The sequence below is a fragment of the Mirounga leonina genome, unplaced genomic scaffold (assembly GCF_011800145.1).
Source record: "Mirounga leonina isolate KUSES-001 unplaced genomic scaffold, KU_Mleo_1.0 Mir_93, whole genome shotgun sequence".
Classification (NCBI taxonomy): domain Eukaryota; kingdom Metazoa; phylum Chordata; class Mammalia; order Carnivora; family Phocidae; genus Mirounga; species Mirounga leonina.
The window spans coordinates 17,426,729-17,444,302 of NW_023270854.1; the positions used below are offsets into that span (position 1 = coordinate 17,426,729).

Consider the following 17,574-nt stretch of genomic DNA (forward strand, 5'->3'; position numbering starts at 1 on the left):
GACTCAAGGACAAACTCTGGTATTCCACTCAACGGAGAATGATAATGTTAGCTACCCTTTATTTAGTATCTATCATGTGCTGGACAGTGAATTTACATCATCCTTCATAAATAGGGAAATTGAAGCTTAGGTAAGTAATCTATCCCAAAGCACAGTTAGTAAAAGGCAGAACCAGAATTCCGACCGGGTTTGAAGCCCTAGTTCTTTCCACATTATTATGGCCTCCCTAACAGCGATCATTGTAACTTTATTTTTTTTTTATTTTTTATTTTTTTAAAGATTTATTTATTTGAGAGAGCGAGAATGAGAGAGAGTACATGAGAGGGGGAAGGGTCAGAGGGAGAAGCAGACTCCCCGCTGAGCAGGGAGCCCGATGCGGGACTCGATCCCGGGACTCCAGGATCATGACCTGAGCCGAAGGCAGTCGCTTAACCAACTGAGCCACCCAGGCGCCCGCGATCATTGTAACTTTAAATAAAAATACCAATAATCCAAATCATAAATACAGAAGTACTGCTCCTCATCCAAAGTTAAGTTACAAAGTTACAAAGTTAAATGGCCTTGATATTTCACAACAGGCAATGCACATGAGATAGGACTATTCTTATGCCCCTAACCCTTCCCCCACCCCCGTGGCTGGTGCTCAATACATTTGATGATGACATTAATTCCACAAGCATTCCAACATTTGGGGATAAGGAACGAAATTTTTGGTCTCGATTCCAAAAGGGCCCCGGCGCACCTACAGCTGGGGGCGGAATTGGAGACTCAGCAGGGAAAGTAGGGAGGCGAGGCCCGAGAGCAGAGAAGACCGCAGCCCCTTCCGGGTCTAGGCGGCCACGAGTCCCGGGGAGCCCGGCCCGGGGAAGCCCGAGCGCGTGGGGGCGGGGCGCGGACCCGGAAGTCGCCTCTGTCCGGCTCAAAGATGGCTGCAGCAGTGACACCCGCCCACTTGCCGTAATCCTCCTGTAACCAATGGCTACGCGACGCTTGGGTGACTCACTGGAGCGACCTATGCATGAAGTTCTGATGCAACGTCCTAGTCGAGGAAGCCGCCGGTGCACGTTGGGGTGACAGGGCGGCAGAGTCTTGGAGACGATGTCCTTGGAGGTGACCGGGCCGACCGCGGGGATGGTACTAGGTGAGTGAAGCCCGGAGACCCGGGCTGTGTACGTGTGGCGGTGCCCCTACGTGGGGCAGGAACCGAGCTGCGGCCGGTGGCCTGGCTTCCAGTGGGCGGTCCAGCTCTGCACGTAAAAGCTAGGAGCGGGGGGAGGGGCCTGGACCCCAGCTGGGCCCCGACTGCTGGGTGGGGTTTTTCCCCCCTCGGGGGCCCCCTGTTTCCGGGGACTGGGATGGCGGCCGCTCCTCGCGCTGCCCCACTGCGAACAATCTGGTGATTCAGCTGAGACTTAGCCCCCGCGAGGCACTATGAGACGTCAGAGTAGCCCCCAAATATGTAAGCTCTTCAGAGTGATCGTCCGGAAAGGACTCGTGAATTCATATTCGCTTTCACACATCCTCATTTATATTGAGATTTCCAGGGAGGCCGTATGGTGCAATAGAAAAAGGGGAAAAGGGACCAGGATTGATGTCAGTGTTCACCCTTAATGAGTTGTAAGGCCTTCTGCAATTCGTTAAGCTCAGAGCTTCATTTCCTTTAAAGATCAGAAGGAACTGGTATTTGTTTGACATCGGTGCACTCTCACTGGGATATCTGATTTGTATGTGTGACTTTATTTCGTCCTCAGTACAGCCATTCAGGATGGGTATTGTTTTTTTCCCCTCACTTCGTAGACAAATAAGCTCAGAAAGGTTAAGTGAATTCTTGAGGGTCACCCAGGCTTTTTAAGGTACAACATCCAAGATCCCAGTCTGGTCTGGCCACCTTCAAAGCCTTTATCAAGTAGCCGGAAGCAGTATCACAAATTAAAATCATCAAAGTGCATTTTGAAAAGCCAGATTTGTAACTAGTATGTTTTTATGTGATAGATGTCACTGAAATAGGCGTGGGAAAGTAATCATGATATAATTTCTTTTGGACTGTGGTAATTTTTACTAATCAGATGGCTTGTTCTGTTTACAAAAATAAAGAATGGATAAAATAGTTGCAGTATGAAGTGACTAATAATTACTGGCCAAATGAGTAACTTACTCTGCTTTTGAAAAACAGCAGAGCTCTATGTCTCCGATCGAGAGGGAAATGATGCTACAGGTGATGGAACCAAGGAGAAACCTTTTAAAACCGGCCTAAAGGTAGCGTCTCTTCTCGTTCGCAAAATGACTACATTTGTTAATGACTCGTGTCTATTAACATGTGACTCACCAATAACTTTATTTCAGGCACTAGATTTTGAAGAGCATTTTCAGAAAAGAGAAAATGAGGAATGTATACAGCTACGTAGCTTTAAGAGTTTGGATGAACAAATCTAAACATAAATTTGAATATTTTTATTTATTTTTTTATTTTTTATTATTTTTTAAAGATTTTATTTATTTATTTGAGAGAGAGCACAGGAGAGAGGGGAGGGTCAGAGGGAGAAGCAGACTCCCTGCCGAGCAGGAAGCCCGGTGCGGGACTCGATCCCGGGACTCCAGGATCATGACCTGAGCCGAAGGCAGTCGCTTAACCAACTGAGCCACCCAGGCGCCCAAATTTGAATATTTTTAAAAGGTGTCTTCTTTTCTTCCTTATCATGCTAAGAGAGAATATGCTAAACTCACTTGAGGATTTTAGATCCTGAGAAATAATAGTACATTGGTAAATTAGCATTCTGTCTTCAAGCTCCAGACTCAGGAGTTACTGAGTGTCTGCTCTGAGAAATGTGTCCGTTCTTAGTGTACTGATATAAATTAGGTCTTTGAATCTCAAGGCTCAGGATCACATCCGGATTCTAGTGGTAAATTCACCAAGAGGCCTCTTAGGAGTCCATTTAGAAGAAATCTGGGCAGGGGCGCCTGGCTGGCTCAGTCGGTTAAGCATCTGCCTTCAGCTCAGGTCATGATCCCAGGGTCCTGGGATCGAGCCCCTTGTGTTCGGGCTCCCTGCTCAGCGGGAAGCCTGCTTCTCCCTCTCCCTCTGCCACTCCCCTGCTTGTGCTCTCTCTCTGTCAAGTAAATAAATAAAATTTCTTTTTAAAAAAGGAAGAAGAAATCTGGGCATGAACTTAGTGGGACTGGGGGAAGCTGAGTCTTACCTTTTAATTTTTAAAAGGAAATCATTCTCTCATTTCCAGTTGTTGAGGTGATTCCTATGGCTCCCCAAAACTGACGTTTAGGTGAATGTTTGCAAAATGTCACTATTAGCAAAAGTGTGCCGTTCTGATTTGGGGAATTACAGTTTGGCTTGTAACTTTCAATTTCGGTGATAAAAAAGGAGGGATCAATAGAGAGTGTCAGGTAGCAAATTCCTAATGATTTACAAACATCTCTACCAAGTGTAATTATTAAAAAGAAGAACTCTCGGGGCACCTGGGTGGCTCAGTCGGTTAAGCGGCTGCCTTCAGCTCAGGTCATGATCCTGGGGTCCTGGGATCAAGCCCCATATCCAGCTCCCTGCTCAGTGGAGAGCCTGCTTCTCCCTCTGCCTGCCTCTCTGCCTACTTGTGCTCTCCCTCTCTCTCTCTGTCAAATAAATAAATAAATCTTAAAAAAAAAACAAACCTCTTAGATGTTTTTATTTTTATTTTTTAAATTTTTTTTTTAAGAGTTTATTTGTTTATTTGACAGAGAGAGACACAGTGAGAGGGAACAAGTAGGGGGAGTGGTAGAGGGAAAAGCAGGCTCTGCACGGAGCAGGGAGCCCAATGTGGGACTCGATCCCAGGACCCTGGGACCATGACCTGAGCCGAAGGCAGACGTTTAACGACTGAACCACCCAGGCGCCCCTCTTAGATGTTTTTAAAAGATCCAGGTTCCCTCCTCTGCAGTGATCATTGAGTTGGGGTTAGTGTTAAAAGAAGATGAAAAGTATTTTCCAGGTTTGGAAATTAGACCTTTAATTTCCGCAAGCTTCAGATCCTACAATTGGAGAGAATAATTTGTTACATTTCTTGGCTGACTTAATCAAGTAATACAAACTATAAAATTTAAACGGCACAGCAACACCTGACATGTCCTCGTATTTATGAAGAGGTATTCTACATACAGGAATTTTTCAAATAAAATGAAGTGTAGCCTTTTATGTTCTTAACTGTTATTTTTCTTTCTGAAAGAGTTTCGGAAACAACTTCCCTGATTTCTTAGTGAAGATTAACCATTTAGGTGTGATCTGCAGTTGACTTCTACTGTCAACTTTCTCTCCTCTGTTGTTCTCAGTATACTTCCTGCTGGTTCCCACAGCCACTTAAAATATGTTGCTTCTAGTCTACTTGTACTGGGAAATGGTATACAGTTGACCCTTGAACAGCACAGGGTTAGGGGCGCTGACACCTGCCAAGTCAGAAATCTGCATACAGCTTTTGACCTCCTTAAAGCTTAATTACCAATAGCCTACAGTTGACCAGAAGCCAATAACATAAACCAATAACACAGTCAGCACATTCTGAATGTCATATGTATTCTATACTGTATTTTTACAAAAAAGCAAACTAGAAAACAGCAAATGTTAAAATCATAAGGAGGAGAAAAATGTGTTTACAGCACTGTACTGTATCTATGGAAAAAAATCTACATAGAAGTGGATCCACGCAGTTTAAACCCGAGTTCAGGGATCAACTGTATTGTGTAGCCCCACTTGCTAGAACTGTTTGTGAAAGGACCCGAGGGCTTCTACTTTAAGCAAAGTATTCTTAGTACATCCAATCAGTCATTCTTTCAACATTCACTTTTGGCTGTTGGGATCTGTATGCTTTTCTTCTTGGCTCTTGATGACATTCTAGATGGTTGAAGTTACCTCATAATTAGGATGTGATTTTGATTTCAAATATGGTACAATGTTAAATTTTCTTTTTCTCCCTTCCCACCCAAGGCTTTGATGACAGCAGGAAAAGAACCGTTTCCCACCATTTACATAGATTCACAAAAAGAAAATGAGGTAGGATGAGCCAAAAACTCTACCGAATTACATTTTGTAAATAAATTTTCATCAGAACATAGAGGTTCTTGAAAAAATTAAATATCTGTTTTTTCTCTAGAGGTGGGATGTTATTTCTAAATCACAGATGAAGAACATTAAAAAAATGTGGCATAGAGAACAAATGAAGAGTGAATCCCGGGAAAAGAAAGAGGTGAGCGGTGATTTTGCTGCTGTGAACATTTTTTAAGTTAGAATACTAGAAATCGTGTTAACAAACTGCTTTATTGTTAAAATTAGGCAGAAGACAATTTGCGGAGAGAAAAGAACCTGGAAGAAGCAAAGAAGATTACCATTGAAAACGATCCAAGTCTCCCAGAGCCAAAATGTGTGAGTGTGACACATATTGTCCCAAATATCGCGGCTGTGCCTCGTCAGACTGTCAGTTCTATGTCCGAGGGCCGGGCCGCCTGGTTTACTTCTTGACACCGTTTGCCCTTCCTTTCCTTTTAGAAGGGATAGAGAGAAAATAACATTTTAGAGTTATGAGGCTGGTTTTTTGGGGGTTCATTTTATTATAAAGTTTAATAATTAGGTGTTGAATGATTCCCATCCCACCTGAAAGCTAGCTAAGTGTCCTCCCTCCCTACATGTCCATTTCCTCACCATAAAATGAAGAGGTCAAAATCCATGATTTTCATGATTTTTTTTTTTTTTTAAAGATTTTATTTATTTACTTGACAGAGAGAGACACAGCGAGAGAGGAAACACAAGCAGGGGGAGTGGGAGAGGGAGAAGCAGGCTCCCCGCAGAGCAGGGAGCCCGATGCGGGACTCAATCCCAGGACCCTGGGATCATGACCTGAGCTGAAGGCAGTCGCTTAACCAACTGAGCCACCCAGGCGCCCCTCATGATTTTTTTAAATAGATAAAGTGTTCTGTGATTTTATGAATTGGATTCTCTGTATTTTTTCTAGAACAGATGTTGGGCTGTGAGCGGACATGCTTAGATTTTAAATAGTTCTTTTTTTTTTTTAATGTTTTATTTATTTATTCATGAGAGTCAGAGAGACAGAGAGAGAGAGAGAGAGAGTCAGAGGGAGAAGCAGGCTCCCTGCCTAGCAGGGAGCCTGATGTGGGACTCGATCCCAGGACCCCGGGATCGTGACCTGAGCCGAAGGCAGACGCTTAACCATCTGAGGCACCCAGGCGCCCCTCGAATAGTTCTTACTGCTCATGGATTGTTGTCTTTTTCCTGTGTCCTTAGTGGTGAAGCTGTCTTGGCTACTTTCACCCTCCCCTTCCTGTACTCCTCTCCTCTGTGCTTCCTCCTCCAAACCAATAGCTAGCCTTGGTTAGCTTCTACCTTGTGGTGTCGGGAGGGACTGTGAGGGCAGGAAGGTCTTCGTGCAGACTCCTCTTGTTGCTCTTAGGAATTCATTTATTCATTGATTTTATATAGCAGTATCTAACATTCCAGATGGTTCTCAGTGTCAGTTTTGCACTAAGAGAAAGAAGATTTGGATTTTTTTTTTTTAACCACTCCAATATGGTGAACGTTTGTTGTAGAATGACTGTCATTTTGCATCATTTGTGAAATTTTAACACTTTACTGCCACCCATCTAGTATTAGTGGAGAAGTTGATATGTGATAAATTATATGATTGGTCAAATGTTATTGATTTCAATTTCACAGGTGAAGATTCATGCACTAGAAGGATACAGAGGCCAAAGAGTAAAGGTATTTGGCTGGGTCCACAGGCTGCGTAGACAAGGTAAATAAATGGTATAGCTTTTCTTTTCTCTCTCTTTAATTTTAAACATCTCTGGTCTAGATGAAGAAGAACATAAAAACATTTACTTAGGTGGGGGATATTTTTGGTTTGGGATGCTAGTTTATAAAAGAGGATAGTGAATTATATCCTAAATTTGTTCTTAAATGACTATTATAGGTTTAAAAATTATTTAAATGCTATCTAACTGTAACCAACCACAGGGATCAGCAGGCATATCCAGTAAATATTTGTCTAGTTGAATTTAATTATTTAATAAAAAGCAGGGGATGTATTACAGGAAGGGCAGAGCCAAATCCTAAATTAATTTACGGCAGTAGTGTTGGCTTTTATAATTAGTGTGTGTTTGCATTCTACTTCTCTCAGTCCTGACTTTTTGCTTTGTCTTATTATTACGTGTATTTTATTGTAAGTAGTTACCACATCCTTCATAAAAAGAGATGGGGCATAAATCAAAAGAGTGATTCTATGCAGTGATATTTATGCACCTCTCGCTGAGTGCACAGTACTGTGCTAGGTACTGCAGAGGATTCAGTGGTGAGTGAGATGTAATCCCTCGTCTCACGTTTTTGACGGTCTTGCTTTCCCCTGATCACGTGGATCATGAGGCTCATGTAGGATTTGGAAGTACAGTGAAGAAGGTGAAATGCTTTACAGATACTGAGTAGTGATGTTCCCGATGGCCACTTGAGAGAAAGGGGGCCACGCAGGAGGTTTGAACTCTTAACAATTTAACCATGGAGTTACCTATTATAAGATTAAATTATGAAAAAGTACTTTTAATTGCCTTGAGAACAGTCGGCCTAAATTTTTCTTTCTCATTTTTAGGAAAGAATTTAATGTTTCTGGTGTTGCGGGATGGTACGGGCTATCTTCAGTGTGTCTTGTCAGATGATTTGGTAAATGTTTTTTCTTATTTATAGCTGAAAACATGATTTTTTTTTTTTCAGTAAGTTCCTTTATTGTTAGTTTTGGGAATTTTAGGATCTTTATATTTACTTTAAACTGTTATAGAAAATTTCCAACACATAAAAAATAGAACAGTACAGTTGACCATTGAACAACATGGGTTTGAACTGCATGGGTCTGCTTGTGTCTGGATTTTTTTTACAGTACTGAGTGAATTTTCTCTTCTTTATGACCTAATAACATTTTCTTTTCTCTAGCTTATTTTAAGAATACAGTATAATACACATAACATATAAAATATATGTTAATTGACTTTATGTTATTGGCAAGGCTTCCGGCCAACAGTAGGCTGGTTATTAGTTAAGTTGTGGGAGAATCAAGTTATATGTGGAATTTAGACAGTGCAGGGCATCAGCACCCCTAATCCCCAAATTATTCAAGGTCAGCTGTATAAAGAAACCTCATGTGCTCATCACTCAGCTTTGGTAAGGTCAGTTTTAGCTGCTGTCATAAGATACCATAGACTGGGTGGCTTATAAACAACAGGAATTTCTCTCTCACAGTTCTACAGGCTGGAAGTCGAGCTCAGGGTGTCAGCATGGTCATGTTCTGGTGAGGGCTCTCTTCCGGGCTGCACACTGCCAGCTTCCTAGTGCATCCTCATGTGGCAGAGAGCAGAGAGGGGGAGCATACCCTCATCTGAGCCCATTCACCTGTCCAAGGGCCCACTTCCTCGTACTGGCAAATTGGGGTGTGGGATTTCAACATAGGAATTTTGGAGGGACAAAAACATTAAATCTCTAACAAGTAATGGCTAATAATATGGCCATTCTGGTTTACTGCTCGCCCCTTTTGCCCCCTAGACTCATATCATTTCATATAAATATACTTGCATACACATCTCCAAGAAAAAATATTTTTAATATAATCACGCTAATGTTAAACACACCCTCCCCAAACAAAGGCAACTCCTAAATATCCAGTCAGATTCTCCCAATTGACTCATAATGTGTTTTTACAGTTGTTTGGTTTGAATGAGAACCCAGACAAGATCTATGTATTGCATTGAGCTGATGTGGCTCTGAAATCTCTCTCAGTCTGTAACTGTTCGCCCTTTTCTATTGTCTTTTCTACCCCGTTTGTTTAAAAAAACCTGGTTGGTTGTCCAGTGGAACTCCTCCATTCCCGGTTTGGCTGGTTGCATCCCGAGGGGTCATTTAACATATTTCTCTCCTCTGTATTTCTTACAAGCTTATCAAATTCAGGTTTGGGGGTTTTTTTCATTTTGTTTGACTTTTTTTTTTTTTTTTTTTTTGCACAACTACTTCATGGGCAAGGCTGTGCGCTTCTCATTGCCTCACATCAAAGACACATAATGTCCTCTTGTCTTTTTTTATGATTTTATGATAGTGGGTTGAAGTGTTGCTAGCCTGATCCCTCCATTATAAAGTTACATGTCACTTTCATCCTAATGGTTTTAGCAAGTGTTGATGATCATAGTCCAGGTGGACGGTTTATTATTTTAACAGTGTGAATTTAAAAAAAAAATAAAATGTGCTGTTCAGATATTTTTAAGAGGGTGCCTGGTGGCTCAGATGGTTAAGCATCTGCCTTCGGCTCAGGTCATGATCCTGGGGTCCTGGGATCGAGTCCCGCGTCGGGCTCCCTGCTCCTTGGGGAGCCTACTTCTCCCTCTGCCCCTTTCTCTCTCATGACTAAATAAATAAAATCTTTAAAAAAAAAAGATATTTTTAGGAGATGTGGACTACTGTCGTTTATGCATATGTATATATGTAAAATATCTATTTACATACACATTTCTCTGTAGATGAATCCTCCCACAAAAATAGCTATTCTTTATGAATACTAAAAAATTGATGACCATCTCATTTTACTAGTTTTAGACCAGGTAACTTATATGTAAGTAATCCGCTTAGCTTTCTGTACATCAGAACAAACATTTTAATGTAAATATGAGTAAATAAATTTGAACTTTCATTTTTTTATAGTGTCAGTGTTACAATGGAGTCGTCTTGGCCACTGAGAGTAGTGTTGCGGTGTATGGAATGCTAAATCTGACTCCAAAGGGCAAACAGGTGAGTAGATTGAATTTTGTACTGGGAGGGTAAGTGTTTGTTCTCCAGTGTTTTTTTGTTTGTTTGTTTTAAAGATTTTATTTATTTATTTGACAGAGAGAGACATAGCGGGAGAGGGAACACAAGCAGGGGGAGTGGGAGAGGGAGAAGCAGGCTTCCCGCGGAGCAGGGAGCCCGATGCGGGGCTCGATCCCAGGACCCTGGGATCATGACCTGAGCCGAAGGCAGACGCTTAACGACTGAGCCACCCAGGTGCCCCGTTCTCCAGTGTTTTATTTGTACTTTTGGTATTTGGCAAATGCACAGATGTGATGTACTTGCTAAATTTAGGATGCCTTTTCCTTTTCCAGGACTGGAAAAGGTACAACTTGCTGTACGACTCATATGATACAACAAACTCAGGGATTTCCAACCTTATAGAATTCCTAAATAATCTTGATGGGCCATAGTATAGTCACTTTGCTGTGGATGCATGAATAATTTTTCGGCCAGGTAGTAATAAAAACAGTCTGCCCAAAAAAATTCAGGAGAGAACAGTAATCTAAATCTGAAACTTTCTGAATAGAATTTGGAAGTCTCTTTTAGAAAAACTTAAATATAATTCTGATATTCAGAGAGTTGTTTCTTCTCCAACCAACAGGCACATAAGAGTTACTTGTTGGTAATTACTTTTTAAATAATTACTGTGGTTATATTTGTTGTCTTGGAAAGAAAACAAACAAATGTGACCTGTTAACCACCAGAGGGAGCCCCTAGAGTCTGCCTTAATAGACTAGATCAGAGGGTCTCCCAGAGTTCATGTTAAAGAACCTACATTAAGCATAAATATCTGATTCAACTTCACTGATATAATGTGATTTGCAAAACGTATTTGTCATGACATGTTACTTGCTATCCAGGGTTTGGCACCAAGATATTGTATATTTCGTGATGTGTGGCTTCTAAAATGAATCGGAATGGAATTATTAGGGAGAATTTGAATTTCTATCATATATCTGTTCCAAAGAGAAACAGCTTTTAGTAAAACCTTTGCATTTGAGGAGATTTTCAATGTCGATAAAATGTTATTTTAAATTATCAGGGAAAGGTTAGGAAGATACAGCAAATGATAACAGTGGTTAGTAGTTACTCCAAGTTGCAAGATAATAATTTATTTTCTAGTTTGTGCTTTTCTATTGTTTAAAAATCGTGTGTGTATTTACTCTGAAAGGAATATTAAATATCAAAATAAAATCAGATTATTAGGTCTTTGTGTCTAGAAGGGGAGGCTAATAATGATGAGGCCTAAAAATAGCTTACCAACAATTTTGACATAAATGAAAATCTCCAATAATGTTAGTTTTTTGTCTCCTCTCTCCTTTCTCCCCACCCCCTCTTTCTAAAATGGAGGCTCCCGGTGGCCATGAGTTGAGCTGTGACTTCTGGGAACTGATCGGGCTGGCCCCTGCTGGAGGAGCTGATAACTTAATTAACGAGGAGTCTGACGTGGACGTCCAGCTCAACAACCGACACATGATGATTCGGGGAGAAAACATGTCCAAGATCCTGAAAGCACGCTCGGTGGTCACCCGGTGCTTTCGAGATCACTTCTTTGATAGGGGGTACTATGAAGTAAGAGTGTGTTCTTCATCTTTTGCAAACAAACACCTTCTGCCATTTTTAAACTTGAATAGTGGCACTCACAATATGCCTTTATTTACTCCTCCTTTGCATTTAAACAGGTTACTCCTCCAACGTTAGTGCAAACACAAGTGGAAGGAGGTGCTACACTCTTCAAGCTTGACTATTTTGGGGAAGAGGCATTTTTGACTCAGTCCTCTCAGTTGTACCTGGAGACCTGCATTCCAGCTCTGGGAGATGTGTTTTGTATTGCACAGTCATACCGGGCAGAACAATCTAGAACACGAAGGCACCTGGCTGAGTACGGAATTACTATTTCATTTTTATTAAAAAAATTATTTTTAAGAAAATATGTTTAGAGAAGCAGTCTTTATGTAGGCAAATGATGATTATATAAAAAAATTTGATATGTTAAGAGGGTGTGTGGAGGGCAGTTCAACAAATTAATGGAAGCCATGTATGAAGTTTTGCCTCCTAGGGCATAGCTAGCTATGGTCTCTTCTTTCACTTTGCCTTGATCCTTTTTATGCTAAGGAATAAACAAGACATCACTATTCAAGGGGGAAAGGTAGGGGCTCTAAAACTAATGTGCTGGGTTGGGAGTTGGTTAGCGGTGCTGGAATTTTGCATTTCTGGGCAGTTCCTTGCTTGAGAGAAACCTGATGGAAAAGAAGAGCGGCTCCCAGATAATGTCTTGTTCTTCAGATACACTCACGTGGAAGCAGAGTGTCCTTTCCTGACCTTTGAGGAGCTCCTGAACCGATTGGAGGACTTGGTTTGTGACGTGGTAGATAGAGTCTTGAAATCACCTGCAGCGAGCATAGTGCGTGACCTCAACCCGGTAGGTGTGCTGTTTATGGAAATGCAAAGTCAGGATTTTTTTTTTTTGGAGGGTAATGATGTCTTCACCCTTAGTTTTTGTAAATTAAATGGCTTAGTGAGCTTTGAAATAAGTGACACATATATATAATGTATATAACATATTTATATGTAACATTTATATTATATATATAATATATATAACATTTATATATTTTTAGATAAAATTGATATATAGCATTATATTCGTTTCAGGTGTACAGCATAATGATTTGATAGTTGTATATATTATGAAATGATTATCGTAAGTCCATTACCAGACATTGATAAAATTTGTTCTTTCTTATGATGCAACCTTCTAAGATCTACTCTGCTAGCAACTTTCAAATTTATAGAGTATTGTTACCTAACTATATATATATATATGTACATACGTACATATATATATATATGGTGCTGCACATTATATTCTCAGGACGGGCTATTTTATAACTGGAAGTTTGTACCTTTTGACCACCTTTACTCATTTCTGTACTTAATATTTTTAAGAGTAAAATTTGATACTAGTCATTGCCAATAATTTTATAATATTTTACATAGGAGGAGGTCATGTATATTTTCCATTTTTAGGAATGTCTTCAGTTTTCTAGTCAGGAATAACATTTTACACTAATGACAAATAGTTTTTCTTAAAATGGAAATTTTAGTGTTATGGTTTCTTTGTATACACTGTTTTTTCTTTCTCTTGTAGAACTTCAAGCCTCCCAAACGGCCTTTTAAGCGGATGAACTATTCAGATGCTATTGTGTGGCTGAAAGAACACAATGTAAAGAAAGAAGATGGGACCTTCTATGAATTTGGAGAGGTATGCGTTGCTTGCTGTTGCCAGCATGGCATGGCGCGAAAGTCGATTGCTACTCTGGTTAATGAACCAGTAATGCAGGAGGCAGCTGCTCTTTGTCAAATAAATGGTAACAACAGAAGCTCCTCCTTGGGGTTGTCTGAGGATCCACTGAGTCAACAGATGGAGAGTCAGCCTTAGAACAGTATCTTTCCGTAGGGTTCGGTAATGATTAGCGTCGTGGCAGCCTGCACAGCTCGTCTTGTACCTCTTTCCTCTTCTTCCGTGGTCAGTCCATGCTCGGGACTTACTCTAGTGGTAACTCTCTAGGCTGGCAGGATGCTTCAAAAAGCTGTACACTTCACAGTTTCAGGCAAAATGTTGATATGTATATATCCATTTTATTTGCCTGGAGAAAGTATCTGGCTCTTTCAAAAAGGATGCCTGGGTGCCTGGGTGGCTCAGTCGGTTAAGCGTCTGCCTTCAGCTCAGGTCATGATCCCAGGGTCCTGGGATCGAGCCCCGCATCGGGCTCCCTGCTCCGAGGGAGGTCGGCTTCTCCCTCTCCCACTCCCCCTGCTTGTGTTCCCTCTCTCGCTGTGTCTCTCTGTCAAATAAATAATAAAAAATAAAAAAAAATAAAAAAAAAAAAGGATGCCTCCCCTAAAGGAGTGTATTAAAACTCCTTCACAGGGAGAAGAGTCAAAGGAGAAAATAGCTGTTGGTTAAAATGCAAAACCAAGAGAGAAGGCCTGGCTGGGGAAGGTGGTCTGGTGTCCCAGATACACAGAGCAGATGTATCGGACGTGTAGATTGTTGGTACTGTTAAGCCCTCTTCCCTGTGCATTTAACCATTTCTCACTTAGTGTTTGCAAATCCATTTTATAGATAAAATAGGAGCAACTACTGCTAACTTGAATTTTGTTTTATTTTTAGAAGGAATTTACAGAGAGAACAAACAGTACATTAGACCTATATAAATCATTCACCATTTCATGAATTCAGTTGGTGGTGTATAATAACAAAATTTTGTATTAAAAATTTAAGAAGTGTTATTACCTAAAACTTAGCAAAGTAGTATGATGGAGTGGAAAGAGCCCAATCTTTGGAGTAAGAAGCCCCCCTAGGTGGCTTAGCTCCCACCTGTGTCTTTACTGCTGTATGATGGAAGGCCAGTGACCCCACCCTCTGTTCCTTGGAGGTCACATCTGCTTTGCAAACTTGGGAGGACTCAAAGCTAAATTCTTGGCAGGGTCCACGGCTCAGGAAGCCCTTGATGCTCGTCAACATTTATTGTACACTGATGGCATCCCATGCACATGAGGACACCAGAGTAAACGGTCTTGCGACTTTTTGGAATGTGCAGTGAGACTGTTTCCCCCCAGTTAAATCTGACTCTAGTATGTAAAGCAGATAAAAGCTGAGAGACCAGAACTATCCCACTCATCTCCCACAGGCCTCCAGGGACTGGGGCTTGATGACAGCTGTGCCGGGTGATTGCTAAGCTCCATTTTGGTTCTTACATTAAACAAATCAAGGAGTCTTGTCGAGTTGCCTCAGTCAGTTTGTACTGGGACAAGAGTTTTCAGTTTTAACTTGAGTTTATGTGTGGTTTACTGAAGGATGTTTTGAGAGAGAGGCAGATTAACTTGGTTCATCATCATCTAACATTTCTTGGCTAAGTATTCCAGGTGTGGTTACACTTAGAAATTTCACACTGGTTATTTGTCTTATGACTCTGTCTTACTTCCTGTTGAAGCCTTATAGATTTACTGTAACAGGAAAGAAGTACAGATAACAAGAAAGTTTAAAGATTGGTGTTATTAATAACACGTTCTGTGCATAGACCGATGATGTTCTGGAGCATTCACTGATTATCTTACGCCTTATGGGACTAAATGGACTACGTTTGCTTCAGAGCTAGATAAAACTGGCTGCTGATAAAAATAACTACCAGTATCTAGTCCCAGTGAATAATGGCTTTGAGTGGTTGTTTTTTGTTTTGGGGTTTTTTTTGGGGGGGGGTTCATTCCTCAAGCAGCATGGCGCTTGAGATATACTGTAGAAGGAAGCGGATCTTTTTGCAGTTGGTTTAATAACTGAGTGTGAGTTTTAAAAATACCTTTATTGTTTTTGGAAGAAATTGTTGCTTCCACATGTGTATGGGTTGTGGGTGGGTGTGTGTTCTCTGCTATGCTACATTAATAAGAGGAAGGGCTGCTAGTGGGTGAGGGCTGCTTCTGTCTTAATGCCTTTCGAGTTGTAAATGTTAATGAAGTCTTGTTTAACCTCAGGATATCCCAGAAGCTCCTGAGAGACTGATGACGGACACCATTAACGAGCCCATCTTGCTATGTCGATTTCCTGTAGAGATCAAGTCCTTCTATATGCAGCGATGTCCTGAGGATTCCCGCCTTACAGAATCTGTCAGTTTGTGATTCAAATAGTATTAGTAATTTTGCTTTCTAAGGGGGTGGGGACTGCCACTGTAATAAGATAGAGTCATGGCAAATATTTCATTATACATCTGGCATGGCAGTATTTAAAGAAGTGGCCTTTGTCCTCTGATTGGGCTTAACATACCTTATTAAATTATAGGATTTGAATATTTGAGTATTACATGACCATAGTGCTCCTTTAGCTATGAGTTTAATTGTGATTTTCCTTGAAACTATAGCCTGGTAGTAACTGCATTTTATTTACTTGTTTTTATAGGTTGACGTGTTGATGCCCAATGTTGGTGAGATTGTGGGAGGCTCAATGCGTATCTGGGATAGTGAGGAAATACTGGCAGGTTATAAAAGGGAAGGAATTGACCCCACTCCTTATTACTGGTACACAGATCAGGTAAAAACAGTTTTGTGGGGGTTTTTTTAACACTCTTTTAAAATGTTTTCATTATAATAGTTCTGCATAAATTGGAATTTTTAAAAGGAGAGAATTCATTGTGGTACTTTGATGTGGGAATGAGCTGTATTCAGTTTCATGGTTATAATGTGGCATATAACTATTGCTAGTTTTGTCTTTGTCTAATAATATGTTGACTTGATTTGAAAAACTGCTCAGCTCTGGCCTTGCTCAATGCTACTGAGTTTTTAAAAATTTGTTGTTAGATCCTACCAATATCTAGTGCTGTCTCACATTTTCCTCTGATAAACAGCGACATTGACTTAGTTGAGAAGTTTGAAATTAGGGTGACACCTAATCCCTGGTTTATTTTTCATACCAAATCATTTCTATACACGTGGTCTATGAAAGCTTCTAGATTAAGGGTTGAATTCTTAACCACAATAAGCTAACTCATTTCACAGTAGAAAATTTTAAATATTTTAGACAAAATTTTAAACATCTATTCTTCTCTTTTTTTTTTAACAGAGAAAATATGGCACATGTCCTCATGGAGGATATGGCTTGGGCTTGGAACGATTCTTGACCTGGATTCTGAATAGATATCACATCCGAGATGTATGCTTATACCCACGATTTGTCCAGCGTTGCAAGCCGTAACTGATTCCTCCAGAAGCATTAAGGAACGAATATAGTTTATGAAGGGAACAGACTGCCTCTTAACAAAACAAAAACAAAAAGCCAAAATCTTCCCTTTTTTTATTCCATTGGTGTATAGCCATTTCTTTTTTCTCCCACAAAAAGCAGTCCAAATCATGTGAATATGCAGTGATGTCAGTGTTATCATTTTAAGAAACAATATCCATCACAAAGTTTGGGGGAAATATGTGGCATGTAACACTACAGTTGTAAGTCTATCCAACTATAGGTTATAATTTTTGCATCATATATACCGCATATATAATTAAACAGATTTTAATTATGATCTAAGACATTCCAGTAACTTAATCTTTCCGTCCTGTTAAGTGTAACTGGAATTCTTTATATCATTTTATTGTATAGGTGAGTTATAACAAACATCTTGGGGGAAAATTGACAATGTGGTGTAAAAATCTGCTAGTATTAGAACAGTGTAATTCATTGATAGATACTTGAATCAAACGAAGACAGTTTTGCATTTGTCATTAATCTTTTCTAATTCTGTAGAGCTACTTATAATTCTAAAGGGTACGAATTGATGTGGAGAACTCTGTAAGAAATGGGAAGTTTGCGTTAAAGGATTTGAAATAACAGCAAATTCTTTTTTTTTTTTGTTGTTCCTTGCATTAGTTTAAGCTAAAGAGGCAGAGTGATCTTCTGTCTTTCCTGGTAGTTTCTAAGTAATTAAGAATAAATAAGTTCCAAAAGAATTTGCAGCTGGAATTTTAATGACAACCGTAAGTTGCCGTTTGACTCTTCCCACACTGTGACTTTAGATCTAATCTGCTACCTTATTAACTCCTAGAAGCCTTATTGAATGGCCTCATTTCAGATTTGGTTAATTTCTCTCCCCAAATGCATGTCATGTATTCTCAATAGGCTGTATTCCCAGCAATCAATAAATGGACACACATAAGAACTATTTGCTGGCTTTAAT

The 17,574-nt window shown here is 40.3% G+C and overlaps 1 protein-coding gene across 1 annotated transcript; it reads left to right on the forward strand.

Moving 5' to 3' along the window:
* Positions 1-1,004: 1,004 nt before the first annotated feature.
* NARS1 (asparaginyl-tRNA synthetase 1) lies at positions 1,005-17,347 on the forward strand. The gene is made up of 15 exons (XM_034995751.1): positions 1,005-1,141; positions 2,174-2,256; positions 4,970-5,035; positions 5,136-5,228; positions 5,315-5,404; positions 6,710-6,788; positions 7,635-7,705; positions 9,725-9,811; positions 11,201-11,422; positions 11,533-11,732; positions 12,137-12,272; positions 13,002-13,115; positions 15,386-15,517; positions 15,807-15,938; positions 16,467-17,347. Exons 1-15 carry the CDS (start codon positions 1,099-1,101, stop codon positions 16,596-16,598), a joined length of 1,680 nt encoding a protein of 559 aa, XP_034851642.1. The 5' UTR covers positions 1,005-1,098; the 3' UTR covers positions 16,599-17,347.
* The last annotated feature ends 227 nt before the right edge of the window (positions 17,348-17,574 follow it).

Bases quoted from the DNA above. Each gene is read 5' to 3' on its own strand.
- NARS1 (XM_034995751.1), top strand. From the start codon at position 1,099: ATGTCCTTGGAGGTGACCGGGCCGACCGCGGGGATGGTACTAG. The intron at 1,142-2,173 runs GTGAGTGAAGCC...TTTGAAAAACAG, and splicing joins GACCGCGGGGATGGTACTAG to CAGAGCTCTATGTCTCCGAT. The intron at 2,257-4,969 runs GTAGCGTCTCTT...TTCCCACCCAAG, and splicing joins CTTTTAAAACCGGCCTAAAG to GCTTTGATGACAGCAGGAAA.